The 22,462-nt window shown below is 57.2% G+C and overlaps 2 protein-coding genes across 4 annotated transcripts; both read left to right on the top strand.

Annotated features, from left to right (window-relative positions):
- The first annotated feature begins 135 nt into the window (after positions 1-135).
- TSC22D4 (TSC22 domain family member 4) lies at positions 136-10,591 on the top strand. Its single transcript, XM_004705592.2, has 5 exons — positions 136-200; positions 549-1,568; positions 3,843-4,006; positions 9,449-9,497; positions 9,873-10,591. Exons 2-5 carry the CDS (start codon positions 804-806, stop codon positions 10,080-10,082), a joined length of 1,188 nt encoding a protein of 395 aa, XP_004705649.1. The 5' UTR covers positions 136-200; positions 549-803; the 3' UTR covers positions 10,083-10,591.
- Positions 10,592-11,105: 514 nt separating this feature from the next.
- CUNH7orf61 (chromosome unknown C7orf61 homolog) lies at positions 11,106-15,597 on the top strand. 3 transcript variants are annotated; one of them, XM_045284692.1, is made up of 3 exons: positions 11,106-11,161; positions 12,471-12,860; positions 15,134-15,597. In XM_045284692.1, exons 1-3 carry the CDS (start codon positions 11,156-11,158, stop codon positions 15,362-15,364), a joined length of 627 nt encoding a protein of 208 aa, XP_045140627.1. In that variant the 5' UTR covers positions 11,106-11,155; the 3' UTR covers positions 15,365-15,597. The 3 variants fall into 3 exon arrangements, with proteins under 3 accessions (XP_045140627.1, XP_045140625.1, XP_004706010.1); XM_045284690.1 differs by having other exon boundaries at positions 11,114-11,280; XM_004705953.2 differs by lacking the exon at positions 11,106-11,161 and adding an exon at positions 11,324-12,215.
- Positions 15,598-22,462: the final 6,865 nt, after the last annotated feature.

Raw genomic sequence — 22,462 nt, 5'->3', positions numbered from 1 at the left:
GGCGCCCCCGCGGAGCTTCGTGCTCTGCCGCGGAGCGAACTTTCTCCGGAGATGGCCGGCGCGGGGCGGCGCGCCCCCCGAAGACGACCGGGCAGCCTCTGAGAGCCGCCCGCACCCCGCGCTGCCGGGGCCCGAGCCCCCGGGCCCAGGGGGGGACAGCGCGGCATCTTGGGCGCCGGGACCCCCGCTCGGCCGGAGAGGTAGGGCCCCTGGAGTGTAAGGGAGCTGGGGTGGCGGACCCTGCTTTGCCTCCTTCCCCAGGCCCGGGAACCCCTTGCGCGAAGCTGGTGGCTGCCGGGATTTGGAACCCCAGGCCAGAAGTGCCAAGTTTGGGGGGCGCAGCTGCCTCTTCCTGGCTCGGCGCACCCCGCTGGGACCTGGGTCTCTGCCGTCTCTGTCTCTGGGTCCCTGGTGATTTCCCCTTCCTCTGTCCGCGCCAGGCGCCCCAGAGAGGAAGCCCCAGAGGCGGCCTGCCCACTGCGGCCACTGCTCGCTCTATTGGGCTCTCTCTACTCACTCACTCACTCATTCTCGCTCTCTCTCCCCAGTTTGCAAACGCAGTTTGGAGTTGGATTCCGACAGCAGCAGGAAAAACCTGGCCCTCTCCCCACTTTCGTGCCCCGCTCTCTGTCTCCAACCCGGCACCCCCAGTTCCTCCAGGCCCTCCTGCCATGTCGGACCCAGACGTCCCCAGGGGCCCTGAGGCCCCGGCTATGTGGCCTCCCTGTTCCAGGGGTGCTTGAGCCTCGGTGCGGAGCCCCGCTGCCCCTGCCCACCTCGGCCTGCCCGGAGCCCTCGGGACGATGAGTGGAGGGAAGAAGAAGAGCAGCTTCCAGATCACCAGTGTCACCACGGACTATGAGGGCCCTGGGAGCCCAGGGGGTGCCGAGCCCCCGACCCCTCCGGTCCCCACCCGGCCCCCACCCCGCCTGCCCAATGGAGAGCCTAACCCGGATCCAGGGGGCAAGAGCACCCCCCGGAACGGCTCCCCGCCGCCCGGGGCCCCTGCCTCCCGTTTCCGGGTGGTGAAGCTGCCACACGGCCTGGGAGAACCTTATCGCCGAGGCCGGTGGACGTGTGTGGATGTTTACGAGAGAGACCTGGAGCTGCCTAGCTTCGGCCGGCTTCTGGAGGGAATCCGGGGGGCCTCGGGGGGCACGGGGGGCAGGTCACTGGATTCCAGGTTGGAGCTGGCCAGCTTGGGCTTGGCCACCCCGGCCCCACAGCCAGGCCTGTCTCAGGGCCCCACCTCTTGGCTCCGCCCGCCCCCCACCTCCCCCGGACCCCAGGCCCGCTCCTTCACGGGAGGACTGGTCCAAATGGTCGTAAGCGCAGGCAAGGCCGTGGGGGAGACGCCCCCGCTCTCAGCCTCCCCACCCCACCTTCGCCCCCCAGAGCCTGGGATCCGGGACATTGAGGGCACATCCTGGGCCTCCATGCCCCTTCCCTCGCTGAGGGTGGAAGTGGAGCCAAGGACCTCAGCAGTCGGGACTCCACCGCTGTCCAGAAGGAAGGATGGACCCTGGCAGCTGGGGATGGAGTTGGTGGCTCCGGAGGAGACAGGGCAGGTAAGAGCGGGTCTGGGGCAAGGAAGATGCCTCTTGGGGATGGTGCTCACCCACCAGTCTCAGCCCTGGCCTGCCCTCCATCCTGGCCTCCTGCCTCAGCCTGCAGGCTGCACTCCCACGACTTGAGCATCTGCCTATCTGCTCAGTAGCCTCTCCTTTCTCTTTGGTCATCTTACTTTGAAGTCCGTCCATCCTGCCTTTAGAACTCCTCAGGGCCACCTTTGTTTTCCGCCCAGCTTCCCTCTGCCCCGGGCTCTATCTCCCAGGCCTGTAGCTTGTTGCCTTTGCCCCTCAGCTTTGTGATCGTCTCTATCAACCTGTGGCCTCTGCACTCTGACCTTCACCTTCTCTCTTGATCTCACTCCCTCTGACTCAAGGAGTTGAGGGTGGAGGACCCAGCAGGGAGAGGTTGGAGGGACCTTCCAGGGAGGTAGAGGCCAGAGGTAGGGGTCCCACTGCAACCCTCTCTCCATGCCACCCTATCCGGAATGGGGGGTGGTCAGCCAAGCCTCGTTTTCAGCTTGGAACCAAGTTTCTCTTCCTGAAGGAATGGCTTGGAGGTGGTGTGTGTGTGTGTGTGTGTGTGTGTGTGTGTGTGTGTGTGTACATTACAGGAGTGGGAGGCTTGCTAATTCCCACTCCCCAGGTCTCCCCAGGGGGTAGCCACCATGGGTGGAAGCAGTGGAAAGTAGCCAGAGCCGAATGCCAGACTCAGTGCCACCGAGTCTATGCTGACCCGTAGTGCCCCATAGGACAGGGTAGAACTGCCCCTGTGGGCTCCTGAGACGGTCACTCCTCAGGGGAGTAGAAAGGCCTGTCTTTCTCCCGGGAAGTAGCCACGACAGAGTTAAAGCATCTGCTCTTTCTGCTTCCTGTCTCCAAAAGAGGAACAAGTCTGGGGGTGGGGGTGCCCAGGAGGCCTGGGTCCTGGGGGGTGGGGTGGGCAGCTAGGGATGAAGGGGCTGGATGCTTCTGTCCCAGAGGAGAAAATAACACCTTGGGTCTTTAGCATGAAGATGAGGACTTTCTCCCCTTCCTGGCCTTGGGCACAAACCACAGTATAAAAATAACCTGGGACTGGATGTCTGGGCCTTGTCAGGACTGGTCAGGACCGGCTCCCCCCACCCCCTCCTGGCCTCAAGCTCACATCTCTCACACACAGACACCCCCACCCCACCCCTGACTTTTCTGGAGCTTTTCTGTTCAGTGCCTGGGGGGCGGGGGCCGAGGTGCTTTCCTGGACAGTTCCCTCTGCCCTGAGTCTCTGCTCTCTGGCTTGTCTTAAACCGTGCTTGATCTGCCTGTGGGGCCCCCAGAGCCTGCTCTTCCTTCTGAGCGTCCCCAACTTGCACGCCCTGCCCCTTTGTTTCTGACACCGGGGTGATGGTTTCTTTGCTTAAAGGACCCTTCTCCTTTCTACAGTGCCCTCTGGCCTTGAACAGAGGTGGGCAGTGGGGAGGAGGGCCAGGGGGCCAGGGGCAGCACCTGGACTCCTTCCTTGGCTCCGTCCCTCTAACCACCCTGGACTCTCTGTTCTTGGCTTTTCCGAGAAGCTGGGGCCTCCCAGGGCCTCGCAGAGGCGTCTTGTTCCTGTTGCCCCCGCCCTTTTGCAGCCGCCCCCGTCCCTGTTGGGCTGTGTAGGCCCACGCACGCCCAGGCCCCGCCTCTCCCCATCTCGGTACCCGCCCCCTCGCGCCCCCCACACTCCCACACGCACACACATGGGCTTCACCTGGGCTTCACCTAGGTCCTAGTGGGATGGCGGAGAGAAAAGCCAGCTTTTCAGGACTCATTCAGTCCGTAGAGGGCTCTTCAACCAACTAGAAGCCCAGCTTCTCTCCCCCACCCCCCTGCCAAGCCTCCCTTCTCGCAGAGGAAAGATAATAATGCATAACTTCAGATACTGTGAAGGGCTGTAAAAACATAAAACGTAAACGGGTCAGTGGACTGGCGGAAAGGGCGCTCTGAGGAAGTGACATGTGGGTTCAGGTGACAAAGGCGTCTCTGGCGAGCCCGATGATTAGGGGGTCCCCGGCTCAGCCGGAGGAGTACGCTTGTCAGAGACCGGCTGCTGCTCCTTCCAGTTCTCAGGATGGACAGCTCTGCAGGCTTCCAGCCTTCCTCCCATGTCTTCACCCAGGGAGGGGGGCTGCAGAGGGACTTGCTGGGGCCTGGGGAGAGAGGGAGGGAGGAAGGAAGCCTTTGAGGCCAGTTGGTGGGTGGCCAGTTCCTTGCTTCCCATGTGACGGTCCTCCTCTCTCTCTCTGCTTCCAGGTGCCCCCACTCGACTCCCACCCCAGCTCCCCAGCCCTCTACTTCTTCCCTGACGCCAGTCTGGTTCACAAGTCCCCAGACCCCTTTGGGGCGGCGGCCCAGAGCCTCAGCCTGGCTCGCTCCATGCTGGCCATCAGTGGTCACCTGGACAGCGATGATGATAGGTAGGTCGTTCACGTGGAGGGCCGTGAGGTTAGTCCCCACCTGGTGCCCCGAGAGGGGGGGGAGCTGCCGCCCGAGTAGGTGTGCATTCGTCTGTCCCCTGCCCCCCAGGTTGAGTTTGGAGAGGACTTGTTAAAGAGAAGTCTGGCCTGGGCATAACCACTGGATTTGTTGACTTGGGACCCACTCCCTCTCTGTGGGGAGAGCTGGGTGGGACTCCCTGGCTTAGGACTGTCGAATCATAGACTTTTTTCGAGTTTGAAGGGAGGCGTTGTTTCCAATTCCAGAGCTGTTGCAGACTTAAGAGATCATCTGGCAACCCCAAGAATTTAGGAGCATATGTGCCAGAGCCGAGGCTAAGCAATCAGCCTCCTCTCACTTCCTCCCTCCCCGCCCTCCTGCCAGTAACTTCTGGTCTTCTGTTAGGGATTGCTCGAAGATCCTAGTAGTTCCGATGGTTTTGCGCCGAGAGTGGACGTGGCCAGCGGGCAGAGCTAGGGACACCCCGGGGCGGGTGTTGTGGGAGAGCATGGCTGAACCGGAGCAGGGCCCTAGGCTGTCTTGGGGTGCATCTTGGAGGGCACTGCCCTGGTTGGTGGCCCGGTGGGCAGGACTTCCTGTTGAAGACCAGGTTTACACATAGGCATGTCAGCGGGCTGGCACGGGAAAGAGGACCTCCCCGGGAAGAGAGCAAGGCTCTCTGTGGGCTGGCAAGCCGAGGGAGAAGCACCAGGGCAGTCACCATTTTTTGTTTGGGGAAATGAGGAGTGGGACTTCCGGTTTGAGGCCCTCGAGGGGCGGGACTTCCTGTTTGGAAGGCACTCGGGTGGGGAGTGGGTGCAGGGGGGACCTGTTCCAGTGGTGAGCCCCTCCTTCCTGCCTACCCCTCAGGGGGCCCCACCCCCTAGAATCAGAGCTTTCCCCCCCACCCCAACACACACAAAGGGGGGGTCTGAGGAATTGGAGGGGGGCTGGAGCAAGAAAGGATGGGGAATGGGGTGGCCTGGAGACAGCGGATGGAGGGCAGGGGGGCTGGTGGGGGCTTTGGAGAGAATGGACAAAGCCCAGTAGGGCCGGGCAGCGCGTGGGCCCCAGCGCTGAGCACTGTGTGAGGTGTGAGGTCTGCCAGGGCCCAGAGTCACCTGCTGTATCCTGCTATTCTCAGCTCTTCCCACCCCTCCCCCTCCTTCTGGGGAGGTTCCCTGGCAGAGGGCGACTGGCCCTCCCCCATCCCTGTTGATTTCCTCCCATGGCCTCCTGCTCACACTGTCCTAGAAGATTCTGCCTCCACAGAAGATTCAGCTCTATTCTTCAGGCTTATCCCCTCCCTCCTTCCCTCCCTCGGTTTCCACCCCCTCTCCCCACACCCCAGTCTGACCGGTCCGGTCTGGCTCCCAGCCTCCACTTTTCCCAGCTCTCAGCTCCAGGGCTCCCCTGTTCAGCCCCAGCTCCTCCTGCCCCACCCTTCTGGGCCAGCGGGTTTGGGTTGGCCCCCCCCTACCCACCCACCCAGGCATGGGACACGTAGCCCTTACCTCAACCCTCTGAGGGCCTGGAGTTGGTGAGGCAACATGGAAACTGCCCTTTTGAGAGGAAAGTGGGCTGGGATGTTACATGCCCAGACCCCAGATGGGAAGTTGGGGTGGGCAGGGGTGGTGCAATTCCAGAAGCTGTGGCTGTGGATCCAGACAGAGGGTGCCTGGGGAGTCCAGACTGTTCACCTGCTCCTGGTTTGCCAGAACTTTCCTGGCCCCTAGCAGAGGGCAGGCCTTTAGGAAAGGTCTGCAGAAGGTAGTGGATGGGCGGAAGGCCAGCCTGCAAGTGAGACCTGGGCTTCAGAGAGAAGGGATCTCTGGGACTTGGGGAGAAAAAGGTACATTGAGCGATCCTGTGGAGCCCTTGGGTGATACAAACTGTCAGCATGCTTGGCTGCTAATGGACGGACTGACGGATGGACGGAAAGCTCCTGGAAAGAAATCCCTGTAGATTTCGTTTTGGAAATGTGATAGGAAACCCCTTGGAAACTCCGGCTCTGGGCTGACACCCGTGGGCTGGACATGACGTAGCCTCCTTGCTGGCACCCGGGTGGGATGTTTAACCTTTGAGCCATGGGCAACTTGTCAAGTTGATCCTGTGCAGCACAGAAGGAAACCCAGCCCAGCCCTGCGCCGGCCTCACCCTTGTTCTTATGCCTGAGCCCGTCATGGCGGGCACTGTGTCCGTCCATTCTGGGGAGGACCTTCCTCTTTGTCGCTGCCCCTCTGCTTTACCGAACATGATGTCCTTCTGCAGGGACTTGGTCTCTCCTGACCACACGTCTGAAGTCCGTGAGACCCAAGTCTCAATGTCCTGGCTTCTGAGGAGCGTTCTGGCCGCACAAAAGCCACCTTGTGCCCCCTGCTTCCCAGAGGAAGGAAGGGACACTCGAAGGAGCAGCATTTTAGTCTCTTGTTCAAGGTCACCCTGCTAGTATGTGACAGGACTGGAATGGGAACACGGGCCTGACCCCCACGCCACGATACTGCTCTCCTACTGAGGTGCCTGTGGCTCACAAGGCGGAGGAAGGCCACCGAGGGAGTCACCCATCCCCAGGATGCCCTCTCTGTCCAGGCCAGAGGCAGGGACAGCTCTCTTCAGTGGGGCAAAGAGCCAGCCCTCCTCCCTGCCTGGTCCCGCCCCAAAGGCACCACAGATCCGGGAGGGAGTGTGGACAGGGCAGCCAGATGCCACTTCTGTTGGCCCCTGGCCCGGCCCCTGGGGGCTCCTTTAGAACACAGCCAAGAAGCAGGGCTGGCCCCCATTCGCTCCCCAGGATCAGAGCCTCCCTACCTCTCCCGGAGGTCCTGCTGCTTCATCAGATCCTAGGTTGAATGCTGTTTCGTTTGACCTTCAAAGAGGAAGGCTAGCCCCTCAGGCTGTCCTGGCCCCCGGGACCCAAGCGACCTGCCAGGCCAGGTCCCCACTTGTGCAGGTCAGACCTGCATGCCCCCCTCCAGGGACACCGCTCCCAATAAGATGGCAAGAAGCATCTTGAAGAAGGGGACCTTCCGCTACACTTCGCATGTAGCTGCCTGTTGGGTTTGAGAGGCCCGATCCCTTCTACCCACCCCCAACTTCCTGCTCCTGACCCTACCCAGGAATTCCAACTCTGCCCCCAGCCCCTGGCTCAAACCAACAATAACAAAACACCTCACTGCCATCCATTCCATTCTGACTCATAGTGACCCTATAAGACAAGGTAAACCTGCCCCTGTGGGTTTCCGAGATTGTAACTCTTGACGGGAGTAGAGAAAGCCTTGTCTTCCGAGTAGCCGTTGGTAGTTTCAAACTGCCAGCCTTGTGGTTAGCAGCTCAGTGCTTAGTCACAGTGCCAACAGGATCTCGCAAACGGAGAGCATCCATGTTCAAGTCCTGGCCCCTGGAAGCATTGACACGAGACTCTGGTAGTGGAAAAGAGCTTTGAGAATTCCTAAGCGCTAGACAAACAAGAGATTGCCATCTGTCAGCCAACAAATGTTTGTTGTTGTATTACTCCTTTATTTCTGGCTAGGAGGAACCACTTACTTGGCATCTCCACCCAAGTCAGTGTTGGCCAAAGCCAGGCCAGCATTCCCAGCCCTGTGACTGTGCACCTCTGGGGTCCCAGGGTCTACGTGTACTAGGGGCCAGTGTCATGGCTTGAAACCACTCAAAAATGCCCTCCCCATAGGGGGCGCAGGAGTCCTTCCCCTGCCACCCTGTCCTGCTCACTCAGGCCTGGCCATCCCTTGGGTTACTCCTGGCCCCCACCTGTCTGCACCTTCCGCACCCAGAGCCGGGGCTGGGGAAATGGAAAATTCCCAGCTCCCTTCTGGCCGCAGGGCCCCATGTGAGGGTGACCTTGACTTGAGGGCTGCAAGGCCCCCAACAGGGAAGCAGGTGGGAGCCGTCCTTGTGGAGGGAGGGCTTGACAAGGGAGTACAAGGGCAGGAGATGGAGCTTGTTGGGGGCTCCCATCCCTGGAGGGGGTAAACAGGATTCTGTAATGCAGTGAGTGGCGGAGGCAGCAGCTGGTGTGGGGAGGCGGGGGCATGAAGTGTGGGATGACCGTGGTGGGGATGGGGAGTCTGCGTGGAGCAGGGTATAGAAACTATGGGGCCTTGGAGAGAGGCAGGCTTGATCTAGGAGAACCCTGGCTTAGGTCGGTGAGCCCTGGGGCCTGGGGGCCTTGAGTCGACCTCTGGTGGCCACTTAGCAAACAGCAGCCAGAACCTGCTGTGGCCAGCTTCTGGCCAGTTCTGCCCGGCTAGTGCTTCTATTCCCAGGGCTCCACATCCAGCCTCATCTTCCTGCCGGCCCCACAAGCCCTGCTCTCTCCAAGACCCCACAGCCAGGTTCCATGGCTACAGCTGACTGTGGGCCCCTGAGTTCCACCATCCTTCCTCATTCCTCGTGTCCCCATCCTGGGGGCTGGGGGCCTCCTGGCCCCAGGCCCCTTCCTGAGATAGGCCTTGTGTCAGTGCCTGGAAGACCATAGCCCCGTCCCCCACCATAACCCCCACTCCCAATCCCCTACCCAGGCTGAGGTGGAGTGTAAGTCCAGAGGGACCCGGTAGGATCAGAGGTGGGGTTTCCTCCGGCCTGGCTCTCCTTCATCCTCATCGCCCTCTCCCTGCCTCTTGTCCCTACAACCCCTCCCCTGCGCCCAGCCACCAGCTGACTTCCCTCAGTTGGCCCCCTCCCCTCCATTCTGGGACTGACGCCAGGGTGAGAAGGGGACACTGGCACTGGCATGGGGCTGTGTCTGGGAATTCCCGCCCACCATTGGCACTGGTGGGAGGGGGGTCCCCGTGTCCCTGAGGAGCCAATAGCAGCCGGGCCTGGCCCTGGGGGGTGGTGTATATCTTTCCGACCAGCAGCCCCAGGGCACTGTCCCCTCTCTGCCTGCCTGGCACCAGCCGGGCCCCGTGCTACCCGGGGGGGCTCCGAGCCCCCCAGGGAATCCTCCTGACACAGCCTTCTCTCTTTGAGTGGCCTAAAGACCCTTACCCCTCCGGGATGACCCAGCCGGGCGTCTCGGTCAAGTCCCTGGTGTCATCTTATGAGACCCGAGTGGTGGGGATGGCCCCGGGGCCACCCCGAAAAAGAGGCTGTATCTCCTCTCCTTGCTCGCCTCGGGGAGCCTCCCCCAACAGAGGGGCATCTGGACCCTCACCCTCCTGGGGCCTCGGGGGACCTGTGCAGCGGCCCTCCGCCCGCCGAGGGCTGGACAAAACCCTCCTCTCTCTGATTCTCTACTGTCACAGGTACCGAGAGGGGCGCGGGGGGAGGTGGCTGCAGCAGAGGTGGCTTAGCAGAGGTCAGGGACAGCTCCGGGAAGCGCCTGGGTGGGCCGAGGTCTGAGCTGGCCCGGCCTGGTTTGGTGGCTGCTCCTCCTCAACCCCTACCTCCCTGTCTCTCTCCAGTGGTTCCGGAAGCCTGGTTGGCATTGACAACAAGATTGAACAAGCCATGGTAAGAGAAGTGATTGGGACCCCGGAGGTCTGCGCTTCGTGTGTGGACGCCCAGATACCTGCTCTCTTTAGCTGTCCCTCCGCCCCTACTCCTGCTGTCCTTCTTAGGCCATTCCTGACACCCACCTCCTCCGCCTGCTCCCTGTGGGATTCCACTGGTCCTTCCGGCCCCTCCTGAACCTTTGCTACCCCTTGATCTAGACCTGGTCCCAGGTTCCTCCCCTGTCTTTGAGCCTTGATTGCCCTGCCCTCCCACTCCCACTTCCCACCTTCTTCCCCAGGGCCCCCCTCATCAGGTTGGGAGCAAGATGTCCCATCCACCTAGGCCCTGAGGCCCTGAGCCAAGACTGACCATCTGCCTGTTGTCGGTTCCCAGGACTTGGTGAAATCCCACCTCATGTTTGCGGTCCGAGAGGAGGTGGAGGTGCTGAAGGAGCAGATCCGGGAGCTGGCCGAGCGGAACGCCGCACTGGAGCAGGAGAACGGGCTGCTGCGTGCCCTGGCTAGCCCCGAGCAGCTGGCCCAGCTGCCTGCCTCAGGAGTCCCGAGGCTCGGGCCTCCTGCGCCCAACGGGCCCTCCGTCTGAGCAGCTTCCCTACCCTCACAGTGTGCCTTTGGGGGCTGCCAAGGCTGCCGGGCCTTGTGCCAGCTGCCCGCCCCCTCTTCCTATGCAGCTTTAATGCCTCCTGATCCCCAGGCTGGGAGTTCAAGGCTCAGTGTCGCCGGTCCCCCAGCCCTATCCACATTTTCCCATAGTCCCCAGGGTCTGGGCTAGGGTGCCTGCGGGCCTTGGCAGAAGAAGGAGGGCCCCAGGATGGGGTGTTAAATGGCACCCTCCTCCATGAGGGGTTCCAGCCTGTCCCTCCCCCCTCCCCTGTGTCATTGTTCTGGGACACCCTCACCACCCCCCAACATGAGACGGCTTGAGGACGTTGGAGGATCCCTGGCAGACATGGTCCCCCCACCCCAATGCCTTGTTCCCCAGCAGTGCCCCATCTCCTTGGCCCAGGGGAGGGAGTATGGACAGTATCTGAGAGTTCGGGGATTCAGGTTGTTATTAACATAATATAATTAAAAAATCTGAAGAAACTTGAATCTGGGAGCTGGCATCTCTTTGCTTGTGTCAAGTCTAGGGTCCTGTGCGAGTAACCCCCCACACCCCCGCAGGAGCTTCCCCCCCCAGGAGAGCTTGTCCCACCCAGGGAGTGCGCATGTGGCTAGGGAAGATGGAGAGGCAGAAACGGAGCCCGCAGCGCCGGGTCCGGGAAGGGCACGCCAGGAGAGGCAGAGGAGTTTTGGTGTGTGTGTGGGGAGGGGGGAGTGTGTTGGTGCCCACGTGCTGAGGGGAGAGGGGAACAATGAGGCCTTTGGTGATTGTGCAGGATCCACCCCCCAGGTTCCCAGAGTGTCCCCTCTGTGGGCTGGATCCGGGTGGCTGCTTGGGGGCGGGGCGAAGGACCCTGAATGGGCCCCTTGTCTCAGGGCTGGGTGTGGGCCAGGCTCCCTGGGCACACGGTGCCCTCGCCAGGCCTGGCTGGCTGCCTTGGCTTCCACCCTCAGCTGGCTGAGTGCTGGCCCTGTGGGAGAGCAGCCCCTCCCAGGAGGGCCTGGGCTCCCTTCACTGGACCTCCCAATGCTCCTCCCTGCCTAGGTGGCAGCATGCAGGTAGGAAAGAGCCCCCATCTAGCGGGGAAGCAGGGGAAAGCAGCAGCTTCTGCATCAGGGGCCCTCGAGGATGGATTCACGCCAGGGCTGCACCAACGGGCTCAGGCACAGGAATGAGGGTGAGGATGGTGCAGGGTCGGGCCCGGTTTTCATTCTGTTGGGTGTAGGGTTGCTATGAGTCTGAACCGACTCCATGGTACCTACCAACAAAAGCCCTGAACGAAGAACCCCGAGAAGGTGCAGGAGGAGCCAGAGTGGGGGGAACGGGGCTTGTAAAGCAGGGCCCCTGGGGACAGACCTGGGTTGAATCCCTGCCCAATAAAAAACTCCTTGCCATCCAGTTGATGCCGACTGAAAGCGGCCCTGTAGGGACCAGATGGAACTGCTCCGAGAACTGAGTGTCAGAGAGCATAATTTTACGGGAATACAAAGTCCTGTCTTTCGACCGAGGAGCAGCTGGTGGTTTTGAACCACTGACCCTGACACGTCTCCATCATGCCAGAGTTGATGACCTGGAATCAGTTTCTGGTGCTTTATCAGAACACCAGCACTGATAGTGGGCACCTGCTGTGAGGGGCTGTTGTAAATCTTACGTGGGAATGTCTAGCACCTAATAGATGGCCACAAGTTAGTTCCCCTCCCCTGAATCAAGGTGGGACAGGGATAAGGGGATAAGGGATTAGCTTCCTGGGTGCTGGAAGGACCTCGGGGGTTGGGGTCAAGGCCAGGCAGCTCTCACAATGGGCTAGAATTCTCCCTCTCCCTAGGTTCTTACCTGCTTTTGACTCCTCTCCCTGTCCCAGGGAGGGGAGGAAAGGCCTAGGATGGGTCTCTGGGGACACTTCTCCTCTGGAGTCCCTGTTCCTTTCTTCACTGCTGTGCGGGAAGCCCCTCGGTTCCTGGAAGCCCTTTTGGGGGGTGGCCCCTGATCTGCTACCTGTCCCCAACTTGAACCAACTACTGGCTCTGCCCCTGTTTGGAAGTCATCCTATGAGGAGAGATGGCTGTGGTGATGATATTCTTCCGATGGGTTTGGCGGAAGTTTGCTTGTTGGGTGAGTTGCTGAGTGACTCCCGCATCCTCCTGACACCCTGGGATGTTGGCACGAGAGGAGCTGGCCACAGTAGGAGCCGCCCCGCCCCACCCCAACACACACACACCCTGATTTCCTCCCCTCCTTGCCCCCTGAGGTCAAACAAGGCAGAGAGGGAGGAGGATAGAGATAGTGGGGGAGGGAGTTGAGGGCAGCCTCTGTGCCGTCCTTCCTGGTGATGGATGCCTCTGCTCTTCTTCCTATCCTGGTTACTAGGTCCTGTCCTGGAAAACTCGACCTAATTCATGCATCCCAGAAAACACTGAGTCCAAGAAACAGATACTTAAAAGGATGGAGAAGCCCGTTCACATGACGGAACATTTCAAGTTGGTGGAAGTCGCCAAAGGAGTCCCGTCCCCCAAAGAAGCAAAGTCCCTCAAGCTGGACGAGTGCCCCAAGATGGATGAGCTGTTTGTAGAGGAATTCCTCGAGATGGATGGATCTTCCAGAGTGTCCGAGCCTTATGTATTGCCCAGCACCACAGATGGGATGGTGCCGGGCCCCCAGGGCCGGTCCCTACTGCGGCTGCCCCAGACAGCGGTGCAGTCTGTCTCCACACTTATGGTCTCAGCGCTACAGACCGGCTGGCAGATGTGCTCCTGGAAGGTCAGACCTTTCCCTGGTTCCTGATGGTGCGGCTGCTACCCACCCCACCCCCACCCCCACCCCCGGCTGGTTCAACAGCGATTTCCTATGTCTCCGCTAAATGTCAAGCACTGAGGCAGGTGCCAAGGATACAGCAGTGACCAGGAGTTCTTACCCAGTCTTGGGGTGGGGGCACAGACAAGATGACATTGTTGGTTCAGTGTCCTAAGGGTGTGACAGATGCAGGAGGAACAGTGGGACGTAGGTCCAGAGGGAGGCATTTCCTCCAGATCTGACAAGTCAAGTCGGGGAAGGCGAAGCTTTTTCACAGAGGAGAAGGTGAGAGTTCTGGGGAGGTGGGTAGGAGGAGCTGCTCACGAAAAGAGAACACCCAATGCGTGGGTGGGGTGGGGATAGAGGGCTGCCCCAAGGGGCGTGGGTCAGAGCGGAACCATCTGGAAGCCAAGGGCAGCTTGGATGTACAAGGCCCAAGTGAAGGGGTTTGTCTGTTATCCTAGGAGTCCTTGAAAATATTTGAGCAGCCGAGTGAATGATCAGATCCTGGCCTAAGACGCTGACGTCGCAGGTGGGAATGTAAAATGGTGCGGGAGTTCTGAACGACGGGTCGTCTCTCTTACGCAGCATAGCATGCAAAGACCCTGAGACTCAGCAGCTGTGCCCTCGGGCATGGACCCAGGTCAAGGCAAATGTATGTCAACACAACAGTCTGGACACACTGGCTTTCGCAGCTTTCCCCCCACCACCCAGATGTCCCTGCAAGATGCTGGAGGAATGACTGACTGGGCGCAGGGGCAGCCAGACTGTGGATTACTACGTGGCAGCAAAAGGAACACCAACCAGTGCTCCATGTAATGACTGGAAGGACTCTCCCAGTGAAAACCACCAGTCCCCAGAGGGTCCATCCTGGATGGTGCTATTTGATCGCATTCTTGAAATGTCCGAAAGAGCAATGGAGAGTGGGCTTTGGAGTGCCTGGGCCTGGTTCTGAGGATAGAATCCGGTGACCATGTTCTGTATCATGGCTGTTGTGATTGGATCCAGGAACCTGCTCGTGTCATCAAATTTCACAGAATTAAACACATACACACACACAGGTGGGAAATCCAAGTCAGATCCACGGACGGTAGCAATGCCAATGTCCTGTGATAATGTTTTACCGTCGGGTCTTCATGGGGTGACGACAATGTCGAATACCCTTCATCTCTATTGTGTCTTAATGACTGCATGTGAAGCTGCGGTGATCTTAACATAAAGAGTTTGAGTGTCTAGGTCATTACCAAATCAGTTTTCATGTGACCTGGAATAAAATCTTATATTATGTTACAAAGAAGAGGAGAAAAAAAAACACCCCAAACCCCCCTGGTTGCTTTCTGGAGGAATATCAGGGGACATGGAGAAAAGCAGGCTAGGCACTGGGTGGTACAGGCAGAAAGAGGGGTATGTCAGCTTAGGGATCTGAAAGGTATTTAGGAAGTGGGGCTGATGGGCTGGGTGCTTGATCAGATGGGGAGACGGAGAAGAGGAGAGAGAGACAGAAGTCGGGTCGGCCAAGTCGTTCTCTGGAAGTGGGAGCTTGAAGGTTGGAGCTCAGACTCGGGAGAAGGCGATGAGTGGAGGGCATTGGGACAAGATGGCTTGAGATGCTGGTCGGACCTCTCTGTGGCAATGTCTTCACATCCATGAGATAAACAGACCCAGAAGTCAAAAGGGGAGCCCTGGTGGCATAGTGGTTACTTGTTAGGCTTTGATCCACAAGATCGGCAGTTCAAAACCACCAGCCACTTCATGGGAGAAAGGGGCATGGCTCTCCCATAAAGAATCGCTGTCTTGGAAACCCACAGGGACTGTTCTACCCTGTCTTAGAGGTGGGCTGTGACTCAGCATTGACCTGGCGGCAGTGAGTTTGGCCTCCTGGCTTAGAAAGCCGAAGAGCCATTGTGATGTCTTTTCCCTTCATTCCAATACTCTCTCCATGGCGTCCTGAGCAGGGCCTCACAGGTGGATCAGGCATAAGGCCCTCTTTCCCAGGAGCTTGCATTGTAGTGGAGAGAGGTGGCCACGGAATGAGTCCATAGAAGAACTAGCGTTTGAGAAGGGGCGTAGCAAGACCCTGTGAGAGCAGAGGCCATGGAATGCGCTGAACTGGGTCTGAGCTGGGTCTGACGGAGGTGGAGGGTTCAGGCCCCAGGCTGTGTATTTGCTGGTTATTCTACTCGGTGGTCTCTTCCCGGATGAAGCTACTTACACCTATATATTCCATCTTCTCTCTGTAGTCATCTGCGAGTACTACCTCAGTTGCCTCCCGCATGAGGACCAGGTCCCCCTTGGAGTCACCGGAAGCTGAGCTGCTGCGGGAGGTATACCTGGTGCTGTGGGCTATTCGGAAGCAACTGCGACAGCTGGCCCGTAGGCAGGAGAGGAGGCGGCGCCACAGCCGCAGCCACACAAGCCCCCAAACTGACCCAGCTCAGGGCCTGAAACAGGATGCCCGAAGTCCCCTCTAAGAACTGTCCCCAGATCCTCAGTAAAGCCCCCAGCTCCCTCTCAGGTGAGGTTGCTTGGGGAGGGATCAGGGCAGTGGGCCCTGAGAGATGAGTGAGGAGGATTACGTAATGTCTCCTCTGATCGGGAGCCCAAGCCCAGACTTGGAGTCCAACCTACTCCCCTTCATTCCATTTATTCCATTTGTAAAGAACTATCCAAATATTGGAAAATAAATATCAGATATTTCTCAGTAGATCCGGAGTGTGTTTGTGGATGGCCAGAGGCAACGAGGGGAACTTGAATGGGCCAAGGAAGGACACCTGAGGTGGGGGCCGCCCTCTGTGGGAGTCACCCATAGGCCTGGGGAAGGGGGTGGGCTCAACAGATCCCAGCTCTGCCCACTCCTCCCACTTCCAGGGTTTGAATCGTGTGCCTTTGGTAGCTCTGTCTGGCAAATAGCTATAACACCCAAACTAACCAAACCAGTTGCCTGGAGTAGCTAGTGGTAGAACAGGATTCAAGGAGACCCCATGTGTATCAGTGTAGAACTGTGCAGCAGATGGCTTTCAATGGCAGGTTGGTCAGAAGGAGATCACCAGGCCTTTGTTAGTGGTGCCTCTGGGTAGACTTCAACTTCCAACATTTCCGTTAGTACCTCAGAAGCTCACTGCCATCGAGTTGACTCGTAGGACAGGGCAGAACTGCCCTTGTGGGTTTCCGAGACGAGACTGTAACTTCATAAGAAAAGGAAGCCTTGTCTTTCAGAGAAACTCCTTTCGAACTGCTGACCATGAGGTTAACCGCGCTATTCGTAACCACTAAGCCAGGAGGGCTCAGTTAGTACCAGCACCCTTTCATTGAAGACCTGTCTTAGGTGGCGCCAGTGGATCTCCCTAACAACCCTACTAACTTCAAACCAAACTCAGTCAATGCCCACTCTTAAAAGTACACAGCAAACCCCACTACCATCCATTCAATTCTGACTCAATCGTGTAGGGCAGGGCTGAAATGCTCGTTTGCATTTCGCAGGCTGTAAATCTGTCCAGGAGTAGGCAGCCTCGTCTTCCTACCTCGCAGGACTGCTGGTGGGTTCGAACCGCTGATCTTGAGGTTAGCAGTACTTAACCAACACTACCACGAGGGCTCAAGGGAAATACTGACAATGGGTCACCACTTGAGACTGGGAAAGTTACGAGACTTATCCAAGGCTTTGCAGCTAATCGCACCTGGATGGCAGCTGTCTGCCTCCAAAAACAGTCAACCTGCACCTCTGCGTCGCCCGTGTTCCTCGGCTTGGTCCCGTGAAGCACCCACCGGACCTTGCTGGCCCATGTCTCGTCTGAGAACGTCCGCAAACTACATCTCCCAGAGTTCCCGGCGACGCCGCGGCGCTCCGCACGTCCACCGTCCCTCAAGGCCCGGAAGGGGAGGGTATGTGGGCGGGGCTTGACTGGACACACCCACCAGGGCGGGGCCTGGTCTTGCCCCAACTGCCGGAACAGGGACAGAGGCGGAGGTGGAGGCAATTCCGAGGGCGCGGCGTTGGGACGTGCTCCCGAGACTGGCCGTGGGGCCGCCCGTCCCCTCCCTGCCCTCCGAGGTGGCTCCCCCAGAAAAAGCAGGAATGTGTAACCAGAAATGTCACTAGCAGCGAATCTTGAGGATTTGCTGGGGGTTAGAGGTGGTGGGAGTGGAGGAGGAGGAAGGGTGGTCGCAGGCCCCCCACCCCACGCCCCGCCAGAGACCGAGGGGCTGGAGGCGGGGCAGCAGAGCACCTGGGTAGGGAGGGGCCAGGGTGCCCGTACCTGTGCTCCAGGAGAAGGTAGTTGTGAGCAGCGGGCAGTGGCGTGGGCAAAGCCAGTGCAGTGGGGACGCTATGCGGGAGTGGTTGGCCAGAAGCACACTATTCGGCCAACACTTCTCTTCGGCTGCTACAGTTCTGGCGGCGCTTGGTCCTCTCGTCGGGAAACCAGAGGGCCGTCCCCAGGAGTCCAAACCGCGTGGCTGCCCCGCCTTACAGCTGTGGACCCTGGACCAGGAGGACGGGCCTGAGGGTTAAGCTGCCTGCCCCTCAATGCTGACCGACCCCTCACAAGTGCCACTCAGCACTGCTTAAGCACCCATCCACTCCGTTACGACTTTTTTTTTAACGAGTCCAGCTGTACAATGGTAAAGTTCACAGCCGCTAACCGAATTCCACCAACCGCCCCGCAGGCGCAAGCTGTGGCAGGCTGTTTCTGTAAAGATGGCTCTGGTGGGGAGCTGCCCTGGATTCGGTCCCCACCCGTAGCGATCCTGCTGTGCACAACAGCCAAACACTGCCCGTTCGGCCGCCATCCGCACAACTGTCGCCCTGTCGGAGCCCATTGTTGCAGCCACTGCGTCAACCGAGAGAGATGACAGGCTCAGAAGCCCCAGGGTCACTCTAACTGGACATTGACTCCGCCACTTAAAGGAGTCATGGCAATGCACTGGTTAAAGTACTCACCTACTAACCTTAACAAAAAGGTGTGGGTTTGAACCCACAGGCAGCGGGAGGCCTGGCAATCCACCCTGGTAAGGATGATAATCCGAGACACCCACAGTTCTACCCTGGGCCAGTTCTGCACCATCCATAGACCAGCGGTTCTCAACCTCCCTCATGCCGCCACCCTCAGTTCATACAGTTCCTCAGGTGTGGTGACCCCCAACCATAACATTATTTTTATTGTACTTCATAACTGTCATTTTGCTACTGTTAGGAATCGGGCAACCCCTGTGAAAGGGTCGCTCGCCAACCCCCCCTCCAAATGGGTTGAGAACCATCATGATATACTCTAGTGTAGAGTCACTTTGAATTGGAATTGACTCAATGGTGCACAAGTACATGGCTAACTTTGAATATTGAGAAAACATCCCAGCCCAGTCCAGATCAAGTCCATAAGTCCGATATTAGCCCATATGTCCAATACCGATCTATAAATTCCTCTTCGGACTCAACAAAACATATCCAATGACACTGAATGCAGGAAGATCACAAGCCAGTGGGTGGAAATTCTAGTGGATCCAGGGACAGTGGCAGCTTCTCAGTGTTGGCAGGTGTCCCCACGTGGCTCTTCTATCTCCGGGGCTCTAGTGTAGCGCCGTGTATCTTCTCGACAGGGATGTCTCGCAGGGAGTGTGTTCACATGGCTAACTTTTGTTAAGCTGTTTTCTTTACAATTCTTGAGAGCTTTGTGGTGAAGCACCATTTGCAGTTTTCAGAGGGGAAGACCGAGGGACAGAAAGGTCATGTTTTAAGATTGTGACGTGCAGGACACGCTAGGTTACCTAGGAGGAGTTCACCAGATGGCTAACATGGCTTCACTGGGAACCACCAGTTCGGGGCTGAGCCTGATGTCAAAGCCCACGTTCAGGTGGGGCCACAAAACTGGAGGACTGTGGCTAGATTCTGGAGCTTTCAGTCACCAAGGATTCAGCGTGGCCTCCGCGGATCCCAGGAACTGTTCTGTTGGTGCAGTGTCTGTGCCCCAGGAAGCTCTAAGGTTCATGAGCCCCAGGTTGTTTAGCGTGGTACCTGACTGAGGTCAAGGACCAGGCCCTCCCTGACCTTAGACACCAGCTCCCCTTCCTCCTGGGGGCCTGAGCTTGCAGTGAGAGGAGGATTTGGTAGGGTGAAAGTTGGGCCCCTAAAGGTCCCTGGTAAATAGCCTTGCCAGTAGCTACAGGCCCAAGGAGCCAATCCTGGCTTGAGGCTGTGGGCTTGTGAAATACTGCTCTCGTTTGCCTTTGGGTGTTCTGAGTGTCTTGAGAGTGAGAAGGGGGAGCTCTTGGCACACCCCATCCCGCCTATTCCCTGCCGCGGAATCTAGTCTGGGCTTGGCCCAGGCTGGGGGAGATGTCTGAGATGAAAAGGAGCCAAGCTAAGGGCAAAGGGTAAGGAAGGGCCATAGCCCTTTGTTTTCCTAAAGGTCACAGTACACCTGGGCAGCCTCTTCCTCACCCATTTTAAGCAATTCAGCCCAGAGCCCTGGAGAAGGACTGCGGTGGGGCCTGAGGAGGAGCTGCCCAGCGGAGAGTAAGAAGCAGGTGGGACCTTCTGTGGTTGAGATCGAGGGTGGGAGGATAAACACTCATCCCAGCTCTTGGCTAGTAGGGATCAGTGGGTGGGCCAGTGGGTGTGGGGAGAGAATAGCTGCCTCCTAAGGAGGCGTTGAGAGAAAGTCCTCCTCGGGCGCCAGCCTTTCCCCTCCTTACAGGACCCCAGGCACCCCCTCTTCTCCGGCTCCAAGACTGGCAGACTTCATAAGGCGGTAGTGGTAGCGCTATGCGTAGGCCACGCTGGAAAAAAACCCAAAATACCCGTCTTTATTTTGAAAGACCACTCACCCTATTAGAGAGGGGGCCCTAGGCGTGTGGGGTACAAAGTAAGAGTGCTGATCTCAGAGTGGTATGTGGTAGATATACAATCATTTGTCAATTTGAGGATGAAGAGTGAAGGGGTGGAGTCTACTCTGTCAATTGGGTCACAGCCAGTGAGGCTTCTGTGTGGGCATAGCCTTTCCCTAAGGATTCTGGGAAATTCGGTATTTTCCTCTTTGGAGGTGGGAGACATAGCATCTGACAAGACACATGGACCCAACCCTGATGCAGAGACCCCTGCCAGCGCTGAGATATTTCCAATGACACTGGATCCAAAGAGTTTCTACTCACTGGCCTGTGATCTTCTACATTCGGCGTCATTGCATGTGTTTCGTGAGTCTGAAGAGGACTTTATAGATTGGTATCAGACATTTGGGCTAATATCAGACTTAGGGACTTGATCTGGACTGGGATGTTTTCTCAATGTTCAATTGCTCTTGTCTATAAATCTTTTCCTTATACACATATGTGTCTCCATGGATTTGTTTCTCTAGTCTACCCAGACTAACACACCCTAGCCTTGGGCCCCCTACTCCTCTCCTCCGTTAATGATCAGAGTCCTTGAAATTTTCTACTCTTTTCTCTTCTTCTCGGGGCCCCTACAATCCATGGACCACACAGCACAGCCTGCGCTCTCCTGCTTAAGCCCTCGGTCGTAATTTCCTAGTGTGCTTCAACAGAAATACTGCAGATGGGTGGCTGTAGCTGTTAGATTTTATATCAACTCATAGGAAACCTGTAGCATAGTGGTTTTATGCTGGGCTGCTAGCCCCAAGATCATCAGTTTGAAACCACCAGCTGCTCTGTGGGAGAAAGAGGCTTTCTTCTCCAGTAAAGAGTTACAGTCTCAGAAACCCACAGTTCTACTCTGTCCTACAGGGTCCCTATGAATTGGCAATGACTCTATGGCAGTGAGTTTGGTTTGGGGGGTTGCACGTGTGTAGGGGTGGAGTGCAACCTGTCAATCAGGTCCCAGTCTGATGATGCCTCCTGGGAGGTGTGTTTTTATGAGAGACACCAGGACACCCTGGCCCCACTCTTGTTGTCTCTTTGCTTTCATCTTGCTGGGATCCTGTGTCTGCGTCCAGAGATGGTTTCATGTGGGCAGCTCAAGCCTAGGAGTCTGTGGTAGTTACATCAACTGGTGTGAACTTGAGACTATTAACAGGGAAGGGATGGAGTTTAGCCTGCCAATTGGGTCGCAGCTCGATGACCTCATTTGGAGGCCCAATGGAGATAAATGGCTCACTGGAGACCAGACCCACATTCTCTGCTACACATTCCCATTGACAAGCCACATGGAGCTACGCTGATGGAGCCAGAGCCCTGGAGCTGGAGGAGCCAAGTGGAGACCCACGTCAGTGCTAACATGCTTCCACCGCCACTGGATCCATTAGCCTTTCCACCCACTGGCCTGTGATCTTCCTGCATTCAGCATCATTGCATGTGTTGCATGAGTCTGAAGAGGAATTTGCAGACTAGTATCGGACATATGGTGTAATATTGGATTTATGGACTTGAACTGAATGGGGTTGAGATGATTTTTAATATACATTGACTCTTTGATATACAACTCTCTTTTATACACATATGACTGTCCCTGGATTTGTTTCTCTAGTCAACCCAGACTAACACAGAGTCAAACCCGAGTAGTCAGACCCGAGGAGTCAGACACTGGGAGCTGTCAGCACCCTGCCTTGTTCTCAGCGACCTGAGAGTCACAGGATTCTAAACCCTCGGGGCTGTGATCTCCCTACTTCCGACTTCACCTTTCTGCAGCATTGGCTTGCAGCTGCGTGAGTTTGAATAGGCTCCAGCTAGCATCGGACACACAGACCTGAGTTGGACTGGGCTGGGATGCCTTCTTGATAGAAGATTACTTCTTGAAAGCAAGTACTTTTTTATACATATATGAGTGTCACTGATTTTGTTTCTCTAAACAATCCAGCTGAACACAGTGGCATTCACTTACAAATTTATTTTTTCACAGTGTTGTTTTTGTGGTTGTTTTAGGGCCATGGAGTAAAGTTGGTTCTGACTCATAGTGACACTATGTTCAACAGAACAAAACACTGCCTGGTTTTGCACCATCCTCACAATTGTTATGTTTGAGCCTATTGTTGCAGCCACAGTGTCAATCCATCTCATTGAAGGTCTTCTTCTTTTCAGGCGCTTCCCCCCCCCCCCAGCCACTGACTGATCTCGCCTGATAACATGTCCAAAGTACAAGAGAGTCTCAACATCCTTGCTTCTAGGGAGCATTCTGGTTGTACTTCCTCCAAGACCGATGTGTTGTCCTTCTGATAGTCCATTGCACTTTCCATATTCTCCAGTGTAGGAGGCTAGAGGTCTGACTTCAGGATACCAGCTCTAGGGGAAGCAGCCCTGGTAGTGTAGTGGTTACTTGTTGGACTGCTAACTGGAAGTCAGTTCAAAACCACTATCTGCTCCTTGAGAGAAAGAGGAGGCTTTCTGCTCCTGTAAAGAGTTATAGTAAAAAAAAAAAAAAGTTAAGGTCTTGGCAAAATGGGTGCATAAGCAGCAGGTGAAGACAGTGGATGGTGCTCGGCTATTGAAAGATATAGCATCTAGGGTGGGTCTCACAGGCTCAAAGTTAAACAAGTGGCCATCCAACAGTGAAACAACAAGCCCACATGGAAGAAATACACTAGCCGGTGCAATCATGAGGTGTTATCGGGACCAGGTAACAGATATCA

Source organism: Echinops telfairi, unplaced genomic scaffold (assembly GCF_000313985.2).
Source record: "Echinops telfairi isolate 266 unplaced genomic scaffold, ASM31398v2 ScPeMD7_5;HRSCAF=22, whole genome shotgun sequence".
Classification (NCBI taxonomy): domain Eukaryota; kingdom Metazoa; phylum Chordata; class Mammalia; order Afrosoricida; family Tenrecidae; genus Echinops; species Echinops telfairi.
The sequence above is the reverse complement of the archived record's forward strand: the minus strand, read 5'-3'. Positions and strand labels throughout refer to the sequence as shown.